The sequence below is a fragment of the Microcaecilia unicolor genome, chromosome 9 (assembly GCF_901765095.1).
Source record: "Microcaecilia unicolor chromosome 9, aMicUni1.1, whole genome shotgun sequence".
Taxonomy (NCBI): Eukaryota; Metazoa; Chordata; class Amphibia; order Gymnophiona; family Siphonopidae; genus Microcaecilia; species Microcaecilia unicolor.
The window spans coordinates 140,389,147-140,409,860 of record NC_044039.1 but is presented as its reverse complement, the minus strand read 5'-3'; the positions used below and the strand labels follow the sequence as shown (position 1 = coordinate 140,409,860).

General features: G+C 44.9%; 1 protein-coding gene across 4 annotated transcripts in view; it reads left to right on the top strand.

Moving 5' to 3' along the window:
* Positions 1–20,714, top strand: part of PTGR2 (prostaglandin reductase 2) — a 203,811-nt gene that overhangs the window by 43,503 nt on the left and 139,594 nt on the right. For all 4 annotated transcript variants that reach the window (XM_030214985.1, XM_030214987.1, XM_030214984.1 and 1 more), the window contains exon 3: positions 9,612–9,730. In XM_030214985.1, the coding sequence (XP_030070845.1) occupies positions 9,612–9,730 (119 nt within the window). The remainder of the gene's footprint in view (positions 1–9,611; positions 9,731–20,714) is intronic.

Sequence of the window (20,714 nt, the reverse complement as noted above, 5' to 3'; positions counted from 1 at the left end):
CTAAACCTTGAGGTGTCATGAGTTCCTGATAGTGGAAGTAGTTCCGATTTTTCACAATTGACCCTTAACCCCGACACGTCCCCGAACTGCTTTACTAAGAGCAGTGCCTGATCTAGGTGAGTAAATGCATCCTGCAGGTATAAAAGGATGTCATCCGCAAATAAATTGATGCGGATCTCCTTCCCCCCCACCATGAGACCCCTAATCTTGTCACTCTGCCTTATTTTAATCGCCAGCGGTTCGATTGCCATCAGGAACAGTAGTGGCGACAGCGGGCACCCTTGCCTTGTTCCCCTCTGTAACTCAAAGCTCTCTGTTAGGGTGTTATTTATCATCAGCCGTGCTCTTGGTTTAGTGTATAAGGTCTTAACCCACTCAATGAATCTACCACTGATCCCGTACTTCTCCATCACCCAGAAGAGATACTGCCATGATATGCTGTCGAAGGCTTTTTCCATGTCTAGTCCTGCTATCACCTCATTCCCCTTTGTTCCTCTGTAAGTGTGGATCGCCGCCGATGCTCTAATAAGATTCATTGAGGCGTACCGGCCCGGAACAAACCCCGCCTGATCTTCCTGTACTACCCTGGACAGGGATAGGTTCATTCTTCTAGCTAAAATGGCTGCCAGGAGTTTAACGTCCTGGTTTAATAAGGATATGGGGCGGTAAGACCCCACCTGCCCTGGGTCCTTTCCTGGTTTTGGAATTAATATAATATGTGCTAGATTTTGGTTATGCTGGCCGTCAGCCCTTCCCCCTGATAAACCATTAAAGAAGTCAGCCAATGGCTTAGTAATATCTGCCATTAAGATCTTATAGTATTCAGGTCCATATCCGTCTGGGCCTGGGGCTTTAGTCAGCTTTAATGCTTTAATGCCTTGCTTGACCTCCTGCTCTATTATAGGGGCGCTTAATTGTTGTGCTTGATCTGTGTCCATCTGTGGCAAATGCAGTCCCTCAAAGAAAGCATCCCTCTGTAATGGGTCTAAATCCCGCACTGCATATAAAGATTGGTAATAGTGAACAAATTGTTTATGTATTTGAACTTCATCATGATACACTCTGCCTGTACTATCCTTTATTGATGTAACAATCTGTCTTTTCCTGTACGGTCGCACTAGGTTTGCCATAAGCTTCCCTGCCTTATTTCCCCATTGAAAAAGTTTGAATCTCTGAAAGTATATGTCCCTTTCAGCTCTGGCATTAAGCAGTTGATCAATACATTTGCGAAGCCGACCTAATTTCTCCCTGTACTCTTTATCCATGCTTCCCATATGTTGTCTACGCACTTGCTGATACTCGGCCGACAATGATAGCAACTCCGCCTCTGCTTTTTTCTTTTTCCCAGCAGTATATGCCAAGATGTGGCCTCTCAATACTACCTTGGCCGCCTCCCAGTATATAATTGGACTCACCTCCGGGGTTTTATTATCCCTCTGGTAATCCGCCCACTTCTCTCTCAAGTAGGCTTTAAACGCAACATCTCTGTATAAGGTGGGAGAAAACTTCCACACCCTCTCCGTGGCTCCCTTAGTATATTCTATGGAGTACGAGATAGCTGAGTGGTCTGACAATGTGTTATCCAGTATGTGTGCTGCTTTTGACACCGGGAACAAGGCCTGTGATACAAGGAAGTAATCTATTCTAGAATATGAATTGTGCGGAATGGAGAAGAATGTAAAGTCTGAGTCATAAGGATGTAAAATTCTCCAAACATCTACCAACCCCAATTGGTGTATCAGAAAGTTGACTCCTTTATGGTCCCACCCCCTAGCTTTGGATTTACTTGGTTTACAATCAATAGTGGGATCTGCAGTGTTAAGATCCCCCCCCCCAAATTCTCTGGTATTCTGGGTATGACGCCATCTGTGCCACTATGTCTGAGAAAAATTTATGGTTGTATGTGTTTGGCCCATATACGTTACAAAGGCTGATCTTACGGCCCCATAACTCACCCATCACTATGACATACCTTCCCTCCTTGTCTTGTAATACCTTATGTATGGCTAAAGGCAGCTGTTTGTGTATTCACCCATCACTATGACATACCTTCCCTCCTTGTCTTGTAATACCTTATGTATGGCTAAAGGCAGCTGTTTGTGTACTAAGATAGCAACTCCCCTTTTCCTGCTGTTAAAGGATGAATATGCCACCTCTCCCACCCACCCTCTCTTCAATTTCGCATGTTCCAAGCTAGACAAATGGGTTTCTTGGAGAAAGGCGATATCCGCCCCCTCTTTTCTAAGCCAGGACAGTATTTTGGTACGCTTAACTGGTGAGTGTATACCATCTACATTCAGAGATATTATCTTCAGATTAACCATCTCCCACTCTATAGTCTGTAATCTTCATGTCGTCCACTCTTCTCTTTTTATGTTCCCGGCGGGCCTCCCAGCTGGACCCACCAGAAACCCTCTGCTTCTGAATTTCGGTTTCCATCAAAAGACATCTCCAACTTTCCCCCTGCAGGCAATTTACCCCATCTCCCCCCCCACCCTTCCCTCCCCCTCCCGATATCCCCTTGCTATCTCTTTCCCCATTATTCACACAATCCCTAACTCCTCTCCCTCCCTGTCCTCCCTCTTCCCCTTCACAACCCTTCTGATACTTCCTCTTCTTCATCCTTCCCCTTCCCGTCCTCATGCAGCAAGAAACATACATCAAATTTCCCCCTCGAACTCCTTGCCCAGTCATACACCCCCTAACCCCGTAACAACCCCCCCACAGCAAAATTAACAGATCACAACCTATGTACATAACATTCTTATAACTTGCTGGAATTATCTCTATAGCTTTGCTCGAGAGCTCTGCACCTTTCTCCGTGGCTCTGGACTAAACTGCCACTGCGCCAGGTCATCCGGGCCATGTTTACTACAGCTCCCACTCACTTAGTTCCAGACTTCATAGATGCAATGTCCTTGATAATATCCTATTCATAACTTTTTAACATGTTTGGGGGGCATGTATTTTTCTCCTGATATCTCAGGTCTGTCCCCATTCCCATGGGATCTCTTAATGCCAGTATTGCCCCTTGTCCAAGCTTTTCCAACTAGGCTCTCGTTATTCAAACAAAGAAGAACTTCAAAGTTAAATCAAACCATTATATCCCATTCGATCTGTCCCGCGGAGCGATGTCTCCTTCAATAGTTATTCTCATGCTGGTTCCTCTCTGTTCAATCTCTCCATAAACGCTTTGGCCTCTGCAGCTTCTTGGAACATCAGGGATTTCCCTTCATGCCACACTCTTAGCTTCGCAGGGTAAAGGAGTGAAAATCTAATGCCTTTGCTGTACATCTGGGTGCACGTGGGAGCCATTGCTCGTCTAAGCTGCGCCACCGCCAAGGAGTAATCATTGAACAGTAAGAGTTTATGTCCATTATACTCTAATTGCGTTTGTCTGGATCGCCCCTGCTTCAGTAGCGTTTCTTTCTCTCTCCAGTTGGAAAAATGTGCAATTGCTGTTCTGGGTTTATCTCCTTCTTTCCGGCTCCCTATACGATGTGCACGATCGCATTGCCAGGTGCCTGTTCCTCCTCCTAGGCCCAATTGCGTGGGGAGCCATTCGCTAAAAAATTTGTACAGGTCTCCCTCTTTCACTTCCTCTGGAAGCCCTACAACTCGCAGATTATTGCGGCGATTCCTATTCTCTTGTTCCTCCACCTGCGCTTTGAGAGCTGCCGCTTCTTTTTGCAGGGCTTCGATCTGGGCCGCCATACCCGTCGTCGTATCTTCTTGGGCGAGCACACGCTGTTCCACCTCTGTTAGCCTGCGGGCCTGCATGTCAAATTTCTCATTAATTTCCTCGACCGCAGAATGGATTTTGTTTAATCTGTCCTCCAGTGCCGCTGCTACTGTTGAGGATATCTCTTTCGCCCACTCTCCCGCGTTTTTCTCAGGCCCAGACAAAGATTCTGGAGACATCGCCATCTTGGCAGCCTTTCCCGCGGGAGTGTGCTTATGTTTTATGACGCTTTCTTTTGCCCAACATTACAAGCTGGATGTGGCTGCCAGGAGGGACGCACGTTTTGGAGCGCAAGTGCTGGCGTGTGGTGTGGCTTGTTCCCACCCTATCTAGGGATTGCTTTGATACATCCCATCTGTAATGGCTGCATCTGCTTGATGACAAGGAAGGGAAAATTAGGTTCTTACCGTGATAATTTTCTTTCCTTTAGTCATAGCAGATGCAGCCATGATCCCTCCCTGTCTGATGCTATCTGCTGTAAATCTATTTCAGGTTCTGTTCGTGTTTCCTGGAGATTCCGTCCTTGGGAAAAAGTCGGAAAACAGTCTTCAGGATTCTTGTTCAATTAAAGGAGGATGACTTAATTCCCTCCAGTTTCATGTTTTGGAGAATGAGTTTATTCCCTCCGGGAGGATGAGTTTATTCCCTCCAGTTATGTCTCAGTGGAGGATGAGTTTATGCCCTCCGGGAGGATGTTTCATTCCCTCCATTCTGAGTTAATGCCCTTTGTTGTAGGGCCATCGTTCGCTGTGAGGAAAGCTTATATTATTCCCATTGTGGTTTGCCATACTGCTTTGGAAGCTTCAAATACTGAAGAGAGGCAGTGGAGCAAGCTGGTATGAGGCACTGAAAAAAGTGTGCTCTCTATCTCCCTCTGCTGGTTGATGGACACAACCCATCTGTAATGGCTACATCTGCTATGACTAAAGGAAAGAAAATTATCACGGTAAGAACCTAATTTTCCCATTCTATTCTCTTTCCTAGCCGCAGCAGCACACTGAGCAGAAGGTTTCAGTGTATTATCGACGACGACACCCAGATCCCTTTCTTGGTTCGTAACTCCTAGCGTGGAACCTTGCATGACGTAGCTATAATTCAGGTTCTTTTTTCCCCACATGCATCACCTTGCACTTGCTCACATTAAACGTCATCTGCCATTTAGCCGCCCAGTCTCCCAGTCTCGTAAGGTCCTTCTGTAAATTTTCACAATCCTGTCACGAGTTAACGACTTTAAATAACTTTGTGTCATCAGCAAATTTAATTACCTTGCTAGTTACTCTCATCTCTAAATCATTTATAAATATATTAAAAAGCAGCGGCCCTAGCACAGACCCCTGAGGAACCCCACTAACTACCCTTCTCCATTGTGAATACTGCCCATTTAACCCCACTCTCTGTATCCTATCCTTCAACCAGTTTTTAATCCACAATAGGACATTTCCTCCTATCCCGTGACCCTCCAATTTCCTCTGTAGCCTTTCATGAGGTACCTTGTCAAACGCCTTTTGAAAATCCAGATACACAATATCAACCGGCTCCCCTTTATCCACATGTTTGTTTACTCCTTCATTTAAACTACACACGTTTGTTCCAACAAATATGTAAAGATATGGGAGGATGGGAGGGAATGTGTTTATCGTGGTGGGGCCGAATAGCAACGATTCGAATGAATGTTCTGCCCAGAGTGCTATTTCTGTTCCAAACTCTGCAGATATAGGTACTCAAGATGGAGTTGGGAAAGGTACAAAGAGATATATCAAAATTTATATGGGGGGGGCAAAGCACCGAGACAAAGTAGGAAACTGCTGTGGCGGGTGGTGAACATGGGCGGGAGAGGTGTCCCGAATCTAGAATGGTACTATTGGGCAGCCCAGTTGTAAGTGCTTGTTTGTACTATAAACTCAATGCTTGTTAATAAAAATTTACAGTTAAAAAAAAGAAACTCCCTCCCTCCTGTGGTCTGCCTCATCCCCTCAAACCTTGCAATCATGTCTTTTTCTGTTTACTTGCTGTGACAGCATTGAGAGAGTAAAAAAGAAACGGAGCCTTATGCACACATTGAGTCCCTGCTGGGTTCCACCCATATGCAACGGGACCTGTGCATCAGAGGGGGTGGGACCCAGCAGGGACTTGACTATGAATGAGAGGCTCTGCGATATATGTATATTTTTTTTACTGTCCTGATGCTGTGGCACTAAGAAAACAACAACAAAAAAGTCCATGGTTACAAGGTTTGAGGAGATGGTGCAGACCACAGGAGGGAGGGAGGATGGCAAGAAGAGGAGAAGCTAGATGGGGAGGGGCTGCAAGAGGAAAGATACCTACAATTGTGTTCCACCCATCAAAGGGAGGCTTAGCTTCTCCAGCAAGAGTGCGGGAAATGGCTCACCAAAGTGGGAGTTTCCTGCTAAAGGTGGAAGAATTGGCAGATCTGAGATCCCTGTCTGTGGTGCCCTCAAATGAACTTCTTCCATCCCTTCACTTCTTTCCTGTTTCCTGTTGAGCTCTTCTTTTCCAGCATATCAACCTTAAAAAAATAAAAAAAGGTTTGCTAGAGAAAGTGGGACAGAGTATTAGTCCTGAGCTTCTCTCATCTGTAGTAAGACTTGTAGAGCTTGGGGGAGCAGCCAGCAGTGGTAGAATCAACTAAAGTTTCACTCCAAACCACTTAGAGGGTTGCAAGTTGTACTTGGTGTAGGCGAAGGGTCCTGACTCACTGCTTGGTACATGTTGTACTGTGCTGGTGACAATCGGGGTGAATGTTGACTACTATCACAGAGGCAGTTAAGTAGCGTTTCTGCTGTGAGACCAGCTATCCGGCATTGGGACCTTGCAGTGTGTGCAAGCCGGGAATCCCACAGGACACATAGTCGATAGCACATCTTAGGATTCGGCGTAGCATCCAAATATGCCAGGGTGTTCGGGCTCTCTGGCATTGCCGGTGCGCAGTTTAAGAACATAAGCTTTGCCATACTGGGACAGACCGAAAGTCCATGAAGCCCAGTATCCTGCTTCCAATAGAGGCCTATCCAGGTCACAAGTATTTGGCAAGATTCCAGAACAGTAAAACAGATTTTATGTTGCTTATCCTAGAATATGCAGTGGATTTTCCCATCTTAATAATGGCTTATAAACTTTTCTTTTGGGAAATTAGCCAAACATTTTTTGAACCCTGCTAAGCTAACGTCTTTTACTATGCAGGTATAGCGCCCTGGCACTAAGCCCACCTGATCCTCATGAATCAACAGTGGCAGGAATCTATTTAGCCTAGAAGCCAGAATACTAGCCAAAAGTTTGTCTTGATTGAGCAGAGATATGGGTCTATAGGAGCCCGATTGATCCAGTGCCCAACCCAGTTTTGGCAGTATGACCACATGAGCCATGTTTCGCTCCGGTGGGCTTTGGAGTAAACTCTGAAAGTGATCCCTCAGTGTAACACCTACCTCACCCTCCAATATTTTGTAGAACTCAGAACCCAACCCATCAGGGCCCAGGGATTTAGTCAAGCTGAGTGCCCTGATTGCTTGGATAAATTCTTCTAATGTTATTGGAGCACCAAGCTGCAAAACCTGGGACTCAGATAGTTTCGGGAGCTGCATATTATAAAAGAAATGCGCCCTGGCCTCACAGTCCTCGAGTTGGGCGGAATAGAGGGATTGATTTTTTTAAAAAAAGTGTGAACTCTTTCGCAATGTCCACATGTGTGGTATATAGAGAACCAAATTTGTCTTTGATTTTCGTGATTACATGTTTGGTTTTGACAGCACGTGTTAGTCTAGCGAATAGCCTGTTTTGTTACCCCATCGATGAAAGGTAAATTTTTGGAAAAATGGTGGAGTAGTTGATTGATTGCGGCCCCTGTGGTCTTGAATTTGTTGTTGGAGTGTGGGTGTTTTAATATGCTGGGCCCTGGTAGCTCGAAGGCAATTGGTAAGGTTCAACATCTCTCCCTCCTGCTGTTTCTTCCTGTGTACCGTGTATGCCAATATATGTCTCCTTAGCACTGCCTTCGCTGTCTCCCAAAGACTGACTGTAGAGATATCCCCGGTCTTAAAATGTATTCCTGACGTTTTGATTTTAAAAAGATATGAAAGTCCGGATCAGAATACAAAGAGGGGGACATTCTCCACATCCGTTCACTTTTCACCGGGATGAACTGAAATAGCATGGACACTAGGGCATGATCAGACAGTACTGGTGGTATAATCTCTACCCTCTCAACCCTGGAAAAAAGTGAGCAAGATATCAAGAGGTAATCCAGCCTTGAGTAAACCCCATGGGGATAAGAGGAAAAAAGTGATTCTTTTTTCTGTTTCATTTCCTTTGACATCCACAGCATTCCTTCTCTCACCTTAAGAGCTGCAACCATTTTGATAGCATGTGTAATAACTAGGAGTAGGGGTAGATATCTGCTGTCTCTTCTTTCCAGTTTTCTTGTTTTGTTTTGTTTTTTTGTTTGTTTTTAGTTTTTTTGCAAATTGTATTTGACCATTTTGTGTAGGTTGTTAAGGAAGGAATTGGAATATCCAGATTAGAACATTCACAATTCCACCAATATTTTACAAATGCTGAGTTGAAAGTGGAAACACAGAACAGCATCATGCAGCAGCTTCTACATATAAGTATTGGCACTTCTATGTGGAAATGGCCATTTTGCAACCTCCACATGTATGTGCTGGCACTTATGCAAATAATCTCCTGATCTCAGAAAATTGCATATATAAGTGGCAGCAGTTAATGTTGGAAGACACCAGATCTCTTTTGTTCTTGTTTTAATATAATAGTTAAGGTCTGGAACTTGTTGCTGGAAGATGTGGTAACAGCGTGTAACGTATCTGGGTTTAAAAGAGGTTTTTTTCAAGTTCCTGGAACAAAAGTCCATATAGTCTGCTATTGAGACAGACATTGGAAGCCACTGCTTGCCCTGGGATTGGTAGCATGGAATGTAATAAACTTAATATGAAAAAGCTAGATAGGAGGCATCATAAGGCAAATCGATAGGCCATGTGATCTCCTATAGTTCTGATTCTCAGTTCAGTGTTTTGCAGTAACAGTTAAGTATTGGGTCACTTTTGATTGACTACTATACAGTTTTATATAGTGTTAAAATTCAAATAGTCTTAAAAATTAAACAAGTCCACAATGTTAAAATTCAGTCTAGTATAGGAGGCAAATGATTAGTATTTTTTTTTGTTGTTGTTACATTTGTACCCCGCGCTTTCCCACTCATGGCAGGCTCAATGCGGCTTACATGGGGCAATGGAGGGTTAAGTGACTTGCCTGTGCCTGAAGTGGGAATCGAACTCAGTTCCTCAGTTCCCCAGGACCAAAGTCCACCACCCTAACCACTAGGCCACCCCTCCACCCTGCACAAAATGCTGCAGATCTGGAATAACTTGGCACTATAGTAGATTACATAGCCTATTTGATTTGCCTTATGATGCCTCCTATCAAGCTTTTTCATATTAAGTTATTTTGGACTTGTTGGTATAAAAAAAAAGCTTTTGTCTCTCACCTCTTTTTGTGTTATAAGTTTGGTAAATTTTGTGGAAGTTTGTCTCCTCCCTTTGCTGGTCCAGTTTTTTTTTTTTACTGAGAAGTGACAATTGTTCCCTTTGATATTTTGGCGACTATTTGGGTTTCTGCCAAGTACTTGTGACCTGGATTGGCCAGTGTTGAAAACAGGATACTGAGCTAGATGGACCATTGGTCTGACCCAGTATGGCTATTCTTATGTTCATAAGTTACCTGCCACAGGGCCCATTTTATATCTAATAAATGCTAATATTAAACAATATAATTGACAGATAAAGCTGGAGGGGAGATGGAGGAATGCAAGACATCTACTGTTTGCTTTTTACTTTTTCAGGCAAAAATAGTGAGCCGGTGGCAGAGAACTTCTTTGTGGAAGAAGCCAACTTGCCAGATGGAATCGCTGAGGGGCAGGTGAAAGTTCAGACTCTCTATCTCTCTGTGGATCCGTACATGGTATGTAAGGACTGTGGAGGAGGATTAGGAGACTTTTTTATCCAGTTTCATACTGTCTGGTGGTAGAATGTAAGGTAGGGAGTGTGTCCCAGCCATACTTGATAGCTTCCTCCTGCTCCTTTAAGAACCTAGCTCAGGTGGAACCAGGGCTGTGATCTCTCATCATGACCTTTTCTTAGCACTACCCAAATATTAATTTTCCTCCTCCTTAGCACTACCCAAAGATTTATTTTCCTCCTTCTTATAATCCCTTCCAGAACCCTGCATTTATTTTATTTATTTATTGGGATTTGTTTGCCACCTTTTTGAAGGAATTCACTCAAGGCGGTGTACAGCAAGAATAAGTCAATAGACAATTTCAGCAGTAAAAACATTCAAACAATACAAAGTATGGCATACTATGCTATATTACAATGTCAACACAATACTTAGTAAAACATTTTCATAGACAGCCTAGGGTATAAACAAAAATGGGACATATAGATAGATAAGAAAATAAGGGGATTAATTTATGAGTACTTAGTCTGGTTGCTAGATGTTGCCATGGCATAATGAACATGATTCCCTCGCTCCCTCCTTCCATGGATGGTGAACACCCTCAGCTGCCTCAAGCTGTAGAAGACTTGACCCCAAATTAAATTCATGTCCTCTTCATAGCAATGCACAGCACTGCTAATGAACCACAGGAAATAAAGCGGTAAAATAACATAAAGGTACAGAAGCAATTTAAGATGTAATTTAGTCTTCACTACTAATGTGGTTAGCATGTTGTTGGCTTCTCTCACTCACCACTATCGTCAGCTTAACTGCTGCTTTTATCACTCTTTGTACCTTGCGCTGCACTTCTCTATGCTTTCTCTGTACTTTGCCTTCTTCCTTCATGCCTTCTTTCCACTGCCATTTTCATGTCTATTTACCCACTTCCTCAACTACACTTCTTTATTATCCTGCTGGACCAGGTTGAGTCCCCTTACCAGAAGATGGAAGTAGAGATACAACTGTTCCAGTGATATCACAGGTGTAAGGGCTGGTGCAGCCTGAAATTCTCCAGTATTTCTCTACCCAGAGTTGTAGCAAGCTATACTTGTGCCCTCCCAGTCCCCACTAGAAAATGCTCCCTCCTGAACATAGTAACATAGTAGATGACGGCAGAAAAAGACCTGCACGGTCCATCCAGTCTGCCCAACAAGATAAACTCACATGTGCTACTTTTTGTGTATACCTTACCTTGATTTGTACCTGTCCTTTTCCGGGCACAGACCATATAAGTCTGCCCAGCACTATCCCCGCCTCCCAACCACCAGCCCCTGAATCATCCCGAAGGTGCATCCACCCCCCCCCCCCCCTTAGACCACCTGTGCCTTCCTGATGGCCTAGGGTAGAACAGGCGGCAGTGATCCATAGTTACTGTTGCTTGTGCTGTTCTGGGTTCAAAATGGCAGCTGCAACTTGGGGGGGGGGGGGGTCTGTGAGGAGAGGGGTGATGCTCTTTGGGAGTTGGGGAGTCTTTCTTGCAACTGTTTTTTATGAAAAGGGTGCTGTCCCAACCAAGGACAATACATAGATTCTGCTATTGAGTACAGATCAATAGACTCAACTGTTACACAACAATTTTGACAACAATCTCATCTTTACAGTTGTACAAGATGCTCTCATTTCTGTTCATTCACTGCTAAACCAGCCCCACTCCTCCTATATCTCCAATAAAAGTCTTTATATGTTTTCCACATGTCCCTCTTCCCTGCTTTACCCTTTAAGAATTATAAAATCATATTGGCATAAAAACACTAAAGAAAACTCATTTCTAGAATATTAACTCCATCAGAGAACCAGCAAAAACAAGCAAAACTAAAAAAAAAAGTGTGCATTTTTATCCCACTCTAACTTGCCATCAGCTACTCTTTACTCCATATGGTTCTTATGGGGGTTTATCCAGTAGTGAGTCTTGTGAATGGTCTCCAAATCTGTTTTAACAGATGGAATTTCCCTTTGAGAGTATGTCAGTTCATTAAAACACGTTTCCCAGTTTTAAACATCTAGTCAGTCACACTGATGGAGCCATTCCCAACTTCTTTCTCGAAGCAATCACACTTCTAGCTGCTAGTAATAGCTGAGCTGTCAACTTATTTTGTTTCAGTATTGGACCTACCTGCTCCTTCCCTCCCAGCAAACAGATTAATGAGTTCGTCTACCATCTTCTATGTTATCGCCCTTGTCTGTATGGAGATACCCATCACATATGAAAAACGGTGACCACACCTTCTCCAACATGATGAACTGGTGTTTCCTCCAACCTTAAAACCAAAGGAGCAGAGTAGATTCTGTAGACACTTTAGAATTTCATCTGCCTCCATGCAGTGACCATGGAACATCCAATGCATATTTATATAAATATGGTTCCAAACACTATCCCCCAGAGCTCTTCCCAATCACTTATTCCAGTCTTCTACATGAAAGGGCCCTCCTTGGAGTCCTCCTTAATCTTGCATTTATATGATTTTGAGACTAGGGATTTCATACCCACCCCTTTTAAGCAATGCTCTACTCAAGGGGCTTAGAGGTCTATTATTTTGCAAATCGCCTGGCTTCATAATAAATTATTTAAGTGAAAGTGTTGAAAAAAAGGTGGTCTGTGTCCAAGTTTTAGCTGAAGATGCTGGTTGGAGATACAACTACGTTTAGAGGCCGATTGAATTTCAGTTTCTGATTTGGTACCAAAATCTGGGTTTGGGTTTCTGCTAAAAACGCCAGTGCATTTTCGACAAAGTGAAACTCTGCCCCATGACACTCTCTGCAACCCCAGGCCACCTGTTCCAACTTTAAGCCCTGGTGGTCTGGTGTCCTCATCAAGGGAGGAATGAAATCTACTCATTTCTGCCCGGTGTCGCTGCTGAATCAAAATGGCTACCAAGACTTCCAACAGCAGTACATGCATCCATTTTGATTCAGGAGCAGCACCGGGCAGGAATGAATAGACTTTGTTCCTGCCACTAAAGAGGCCACTAGATCACCAGGGCCTGTTAAAATAGTCTCAGCTGCGCAGGGGTCATATCTTTGCCCGGGGGAGGGGAGAGGTCTTGATGGGCCTTGATGGGCCCTTTTTCCAGCGAGTGGGCAGTTGGCTGGTGGACTCTTGCTGGAATGGGGCTGATCTGGGAGTGCATGGTTTGGATTCGGCTTTGGTTCCAGCTGAAACCAAAACCACCAGTTTCGGTCATCCTCTGCCTTGCTGAAAAAGAGCTGCAAACTTTTCCACTCCCACCTCTCATTGAACTTTACAAAAGAAACAAAATTCTGTCCCTGAGAAGGGAGGAAGTCAGCATTCCTCAATGTAGAGAACACATTCCTTGGTAGCAAAACAACTTTGTTGCATCTTCCAAACAGCTGTTACTGGTTTTAAAAAGGGGTGCCCTGACACCTCATTTTTCATACCCACCCATTCAAAAGGAGTAGGGCAATAGAACCTTTCCGTTTTTACCCAGTGGGCCTCCAGGGGTCTAATATAATGGTACTTAAAAGCCCTTATAACCTTAACATCTTAAATTGGATACCCCACTCCACTTACTGTTTTAAGGCTAACTTTTTCCATTTCAACCTTCCATAGCGTCCCACAGATCAGAGACTTGTGGGTTCTGTCCCTCTACCAGCAGGTAGAGATAGAGAACCTCCGAGGTTTGCTATATGTGGACCTGTGCAGCCAGCTGAACCTCAGTATTCTCTCTATCTAGCAGGTGAAGGGACATCTCTGTGCAGTTCTGGTTTGATCTGGCTACTGGTGTCCTTTGGGCTCAGTTTAGCACAGACAGGGGTTGAGTGGCTGTTTGCAGCTTGTGGTGTACACCTGGTGGTGTCAGGTCCCTCCCGGTCTCCCCCTACCTTTCCTCCATCACCCGGGGCTGTTGGCGTGATCGGGTGTTTCCTGTCTCTCCTGACTAAAAAAAAAAGGTAAGAGACTTTGTTTTTGTTTAATCATATGAAGGAACTAGACGTTCTACTGAGTCAGTTTTGGGGCAGGCGTTTGTGGAACATGTCGGTGCCTTCTGAGGCGGCTAAGGGCTGCTCCCGATGTGGAGGCCGGAGAGCAGCATCGGGGGAGTGTGAGTCCTGCCGCCATCAGCCCGCAGTGGGTGTTCAGCGCGACGGGGTTCCCCTCAGGCGACCGGTGAGTCGGAAGTGCAGGGGATAGTTTCGGTGGTTTCCTCAGGGCAGTTAGTGCAGTGCGCGTTGGTGGGCGCTATTTTTTCCTCTCAGGCGCGACTTGCTCCGCATGTGGTGGTTGATAGCCAAGAGGCGCAGCGTGCCTCTGTGGCACAGGCTCCAATGGAGGGAGGTGATGTACAGGGAGCAGGGGAGTCCCGGCTCCGTTAGAATTGGCTCGTCCGATAGTAGACTCTTTTCTGGAATCTCTTTGCAAATGTCCCGCCAAGGTGCGGGCCGTTTGACACACCTCCTCAACTTACAACGGCTGGGTACTGTCCAGCCTGTACCTCCAGCAGAAAGAGGGTGCAGTCGATACTCCATTTATTTTGTGGTGCCAAAAAAAAAAGGGCATCCATTTTAGATCTCAAGTGTGTCAACAGGTACTTACGGGTTTGGCTTTTCCGCATGGAAACCCTCCGATCGGTGAGTTTTTGACCTCTCTCGATCTCAAAGAAGCCTATTTACACATTCCAATCTGGCCTCCCCACAGGCGCTTTCTTCGCTTTGCAGTGATCGGTCATCATTTTCAATTCAAAGTGATGCCCTTCGACCTAGCCACAGCGCCTCGGACCTTTTCCAAGGTCCTGGTAGTAGTGGCGGCCTATCTCAGGAAGGAAGGGATTGAGGTCCATCCTTATCTAGACGACTGGCTTGTGCGGGCGTCTTTCGAGGAGAGTCGGTGGGCAACCGACAAAGTGGTCGGGTTGCTTCAGTTGCTTGGTTGGGTGATCAACTTCCCAAAGTGGAGCCTAACGCCTTCCCAAACACTGGAATACTTGGGGATGTGCTTTGATACCTGAACAGGGATAGTTTCTCTTCCTTCAGCTCGAGCACAGCGGTTACAGGCTCAGTTACGAGCGCTGTTTCAAACTCCGAACCCGCAGGCTTGGGACTATGTACAAGTTCTAGGTTCCATGGCCTCCTCCTTGGATGTGGTAAAGTGGGGCAGAGCTCACATGCGCCCCCTCCCAATGGCACCTTCTGAGTCATTGGTCTCCACTCTCGGAGGATTACGAGGTTCGGGTGCCATGTTTGACCCATCTTCACACAATCATGCACTGATGGTTCATTCAAAACAATCTGGTGTCTGGCATTCCTCTGGCAACCCCGGACTGGAAGATAGTGACCACGGATGTGTCACTGTCTGGCTGGAGGGCTCATTGCCTGCAACAGACGGCCCAGGGCGTTTGGACTTCGACGGAGGCGTCATGGTCCATCAACCGCTTGGAGTTGCGGGCGATTCGTCTGGCCCTTTGTGAGTTTCTGTCTCTTTGTGGTTGCCCAGTTCGAGTTCTTTCGGACAATGCGACGGCGGTCGCCTACATGAACCATTGGGGGGTTCACCAGGAGTGCACCACTAGCGCTCAAGGCGGCTGCCGTTGGGCAGAGACTCATCTCTCTCTCTTGATGGCGGCTCATATAGCGGGGTCACAGAATGTGTAAGTGGACTTTCTCAGTCGCCATTCGTTGGAGCCGGGGGATTGGACACTCTCCCCTCTGGCCTTCGATCAGATAGCTGCCCATGGGGGGATGCCAATGATGGTCTTAATGGCCACCAATGTGAAGGTTCCCCGTTTCTTCAGCAGGAGAAGAGAGCTGGGCTTGGAAGGCATCGATGCTCTTCTACAACCTTGGCCCAGGGGCCTGCTCTATACCTTTCCCTCGTGGCCTATGGTGAGCAGGTTACTGACTCGCATTGCCAGTCATCCCGGTCGAGTGATCCTGGTGGCCCCGGATTGGCCCAGATGTCCTTCCTGATCTCCTTCCTTCTGTTTCACAGTTTTCCTCCACAGACTTCTTGTCCCCTCAGTTTGAGTCTTGTCTTCTCTCTTATCTGCTCTAGATAGTATTGCCCCCTCCCTTCAACCCTGTGTCCATAAATATACCAGTTGGGTACCCCTGGTTTTTCCAAGCCCTCGGGCTTCTCAAAATTCAGTTCTGCAGTGCTGAGCACACCTGGCACAAGCATCGCTCTGGTGCCCCCTCTGATACCCACATTTCATCTTTTGATCCTTCTATTCTCTTACCAAATTAGGATCCTTTTAGCACATAAAGACCCTGTCCCTTTATGCAACTTATTCCACTGTTTCCTCTCCCGCTATATCCAATTCCCCTTCCAGTCCCTCCAATAGTGTTGACAACTCACTGTTCCCCTTGCTCTCCTCGTTCTGGATATAGTGGAGTTAGAAAATGTACAGAGAATGGCGACGAAAATGATAAAGGGGATGGGACAAGTTCCCTATGAGGAAAAGCTAAAGCAGCTAGGGCTCTTCAGCTTGGAGAAGAGATTGCTGGAGTGAGATATGGTAGAGGTATATAAAATACTGAATGGAGTGGAACAGGTAGATGTGAATCGCTTATTTACTCTTTCCAAAAATACTAGGACTAGGGGGCATGCAAAAAAGCTACTAAGTAGTAAATTTAAAACCAATCAGAAAATATTTCTTCACTCAACGTATTTAAACTCTGGAATTTGTTGCCAGAGAACGTAGTACAGAGAAGTTAGCTTAGCAGAGTTAAAAAAAAAGGTTTGGATAGCTTCCTAAAGGAAAAGTCCACAAGCCATTATTAAAATAGAATTGGGGAAAATCCACTGCTTATTTCTAGGATAAGCAGCATAAACTGTATTGTACTGTTTAGGATCTTGCCAGGTACTTGTAACTTGGATTGGCCACTGTTGGAAACATGATGGTGGGCTTGATGGATCTTCGGTCTGTTTCAGTATGGCAATACTTATAACATCTTTCAACACACACTTTGTTACCACTCTTAAAACTGTGCTAGCATCCGTGAATCCCTCTGTCTTTGCTTTGGACCCCTGGCCAGCTCACTTGCTTAAATGTCTTGCCCCTCATATCCTTCCCCTCCTCTTGCCACCGGTACAATCCTGTCTTGCACTTGACCAGTTCCCCAGCATTTGGAAGCATGCTTGAATCATCCAAGTCTTGATCCTGCTGACCCTGGCAATTTAGACCCATCTCTAATTTCCGTTTTTTCTCCAAAGTCTTGGAAAAGAGTGCACAAATACCTTACATTCTTTTGAGACAACTCGCTTGCCCTCCACCCTTTTCTCCAAAGTCTTGGAAAAAATTGTGTGCACCAATGCCTTACATCCTTCTGAGACAACTTGCTTGCTCCCCACTCTTACAAGTCTGGCTTCAGAAAACAATATAGCACAGAAACTTTACTGGTGGCGTTGCACGATACCATTCAAACCTCACTTGATCGACGCTCCTCTGTAGTAATTGTTTCTCTTGACCTTCTCTTCAGCTTTCGATCTCGTGGATCACACACTTCTCAGATGTCTACAGTCTATTGGCATCTCTGTTCAATCTTGCAGTGATTTCAAAGCAATCTTTCTAACCATACATGCCAAATTGTTCATCGCAAAGTCCGCTCTTATACCTTTTCCATTGATTCTGGTGTACTGGCCCCCATGTTCAATGTCTTTTTGGCCTCACTCCTGACTATGATCCAGTCCAGTCATTGTGTCCCGTTTTGCTATGCTGATTATAGTCAGATTCTTTATCGTATTCCCACTTCTTGTTCTGATCTAGTTGACCTTTAATCTGTGTCTACAAAATGTTTTCTCCTGGCTTTCTGAGCACCGTCTGTTTCTTAACTCCAAGAAATGTGAGGTCGTTCACTTCCCCAATCCCTATATCTCAGTTCTCCCAGACTCCGCCCACACAGCCTTGCCTTTTCCTATTATTGATCAGCAACCCCTGGAATTCAGGGAATGAATGAAAATTCTGGTTGTTCACTTTGACAGTCACCTCACCTTTGACATACAAATCAATGCTGTCCTTAGAGCCTCTTTCTTTGTCCTTTGAATTTGTTCTGTCCACTCTTTTTTTTTTTTTTTTTTTTTTTCCCTCTCTGCTCTCCGTTCACTACTTCTCAATTTGGTAATCACTGTAATTCCCTGTATGTGGGCCTTCCTCTCTCGTCCTTCAAGCATCTTCAGCTTGTTCAATCCATTGCAGTTCGTCTATTTCACCATTCCAAACCTTTTGATCATGTCACCCAGCTTCTCCAGTCAGAACATTGGTTGCCCCTTTCTGCTCAAATCCAGTTTAAACTTTGTGTTCTTGTCTTCAAGTCTCATCTCCCTTCAGCATCAGATTATTTATCGTGTCTTTTCTTCCCCTACACCCCCTCTGGGTCGCTCCACTCCTCCACAACTGGGTCACTTTAGTTGTCCTCTCTATGTGTGAACCGTTTCGATATTAACCATTCCACTGCTATGCTGGACCCAAACTCTGGAACACCCTTCTTGTACACCTCCAACTGGAGCCTTTTTATATAAAGTTCAAGGTGGGTCTGAAATCTCACCTCTTTGGAACTGCATACCTTGTGACCCATTAATTTTTTTTCTTCTCTCTTGTCTCTCTTGGCAGCTTATTTTTGTTCATTGTAAACTGCGTAGAAGCCGACTTTTGGCATTTTGCAGTATATCAAGCAATTGTAAATAAATACATAAATGTCTTTTAATACATCTTTTTCTTAAATTGTCCTGCAGTTCATCTGAAAAATCTCACTCATTTGTGATGGTCCACCCTTGGCATGAGGGGCAGTGTGGTTAATCATACACATTGGCAGTTACAGTGCTAACCACTTTACTGCAAGTTCTGTTTGAGAAACGGATGCCCTGCACTCCAATATGTTTACCTCTGCTTTGGAGAGGAGTATCTAGAAGCTTCTCCTGAGCTATCTCTATTTTGGTTTGAGAAATATTGTAACCACTAAGGGCGATTCCTTGGATGGTAATTACACAGTTTCTACTTTTTTTTAAACAAATTGTTATTGAAGAACAAAAAAAATGGGTTTGATTTACAGTGTTTTCAGTTCAAATTATGCCTTCAAACTCGCACATAGAATCATAACAAAGGTATAACTTGAAGTACTAAATACCCCATCCCCATAAAACCTTTAAAAATTCTGGGTTAAGGTATTAAAATGAGCCCATAAATCGGAAGTGGGGTCATAATGGCCCAGTCTCTTGTCTGTAAGTTCTATTTCTCCGATTGCCTGTGTGAGCAGCACTCCTAGAAACAACCTTATCCCAAAAGGGTTTTATCTGCTCACAGGACCACCAAATATGCAGGAATGTTCCAACACCATCTCCACAGTGCCAACAATTGTGGGGGATCGTGGGGAACATATCATGAAGTTTCACAGGTGTATAATACCAGAGTGTTAATACTTTATAAGAATTTTTCCTTCAGAAGCACACACACTGAAGCTTTCTTGACTTCTAAAAATATTGCTTTCCATTCACATACAGTAAATTTAACATTATCGTTCTCCCATTGAGTCATATAGACATACTTCTGAAAGCCTGTACCCCTAATAAATTTGTAAAGAATGGAAATAGTTCCCCCTCGTTTTCCCCACTGATCCCCCATAGTCTTTCAAAGTGTTTGTAGTCATCGGGGTCATTTTTCAACCACCCTTGTTGGATTATAAAATGTTTAACCTGCAAATAATAGAAAACATCAGACCCGGGTAGGGTGTATTTCTCTTTAAGCTCCGCAAAGGGACGCATTTCGCCCACCTCCAGAAGGTCCCGAAAACAGACCAACCCCTGGGCTTCCCATCGTATAAACACAGGATGCCTAAATACTGCTGAGAACCCTGGATCTGAACTAATCTGGGCATATGAGGAAGGTGGCCTGGACTCCCTAAATTTAGGCCTAAGAGAACCCCACAGTTATTAGCAGGTTATGGACAAATGGCTTGTCAGATAACTGGCTATAGGCCCTGGAGGAGAGAGAGGCCCACAGAGCCACCCCCAAAGTATAATCCTGTACATAGGCCTGGTCCATAAGTGTCGTGACTGTCGGTTGATCCTGGCTCCAGGCCAAGATGAGCTTCAACTGAGTCACCTAATAGTACCAGTGTAAATTGGGTACTCCTCGTCCCCCTAGGTCCACCGACCGCCACATCACCTTTCTATTCAACCGTGAAGCACTGCCTCCCCAGAGGAAACCTGAGAGGTCCCGCTGAAGCCTCATTAACTCTAACTTGAGGACCAAAATTGGCCGGGTCTGGAACAAAAACAACAACCTAGGTAAGATGTTCATCCTGATAGCCACAATCCAACCCCACCAGGATAACCATCTGCCTCGCCAACCTACCAGGTCCCTGTGGAGCTGCCAGAACAAGGGAACATAATTCAAAGTATACAATTGGGAGATCTCACTGGGGATCTGAACCCATAAATATTTGAAGCTTCCTTGAGTGCACAGAAAGGGAAATGCTCAAGCCAAGGAGTCCCGTTCCTGCTGTGTGATAGAAACACCCATGAGCTCTGATTTATCATAATTTATCTTGAAGCCTGATAGTCTAAGTTCACGCAGGAGTACTGGTAGAGTAAGACCAGGAGCCTGCACATAGAACAAAACATCAGCAGCAAAGAGCGCCAACTTATGTTCTCTATCTCCAACTCGGACTCCTTTAATATCCACCAGTGACCAGATCCTCTGGGCCAAAGGCTCAATAAAAGAGCAAAGAGCAAGGGGGTTAGTGGGCATCGTTGTCAAGTGCCCCTTTCAATCGAAAAAGCAGAAGAGTAACGCCCATTAATTTTAAGCCATGCCACTGGTTTCTCATATAAGTGACTTAGCCAGGCCAAGAAAACTTCACCGAACCCCAACACTTGCCACAGATAGGGCCACTCGACCCTATTGAATGCTTTCTCGGCATCTGTACTTAAGCTACCAGGACTCCCATCTGTTGAGCTTCCCATAATACGTGCAATGTACGTCGGATATTGTCTGCA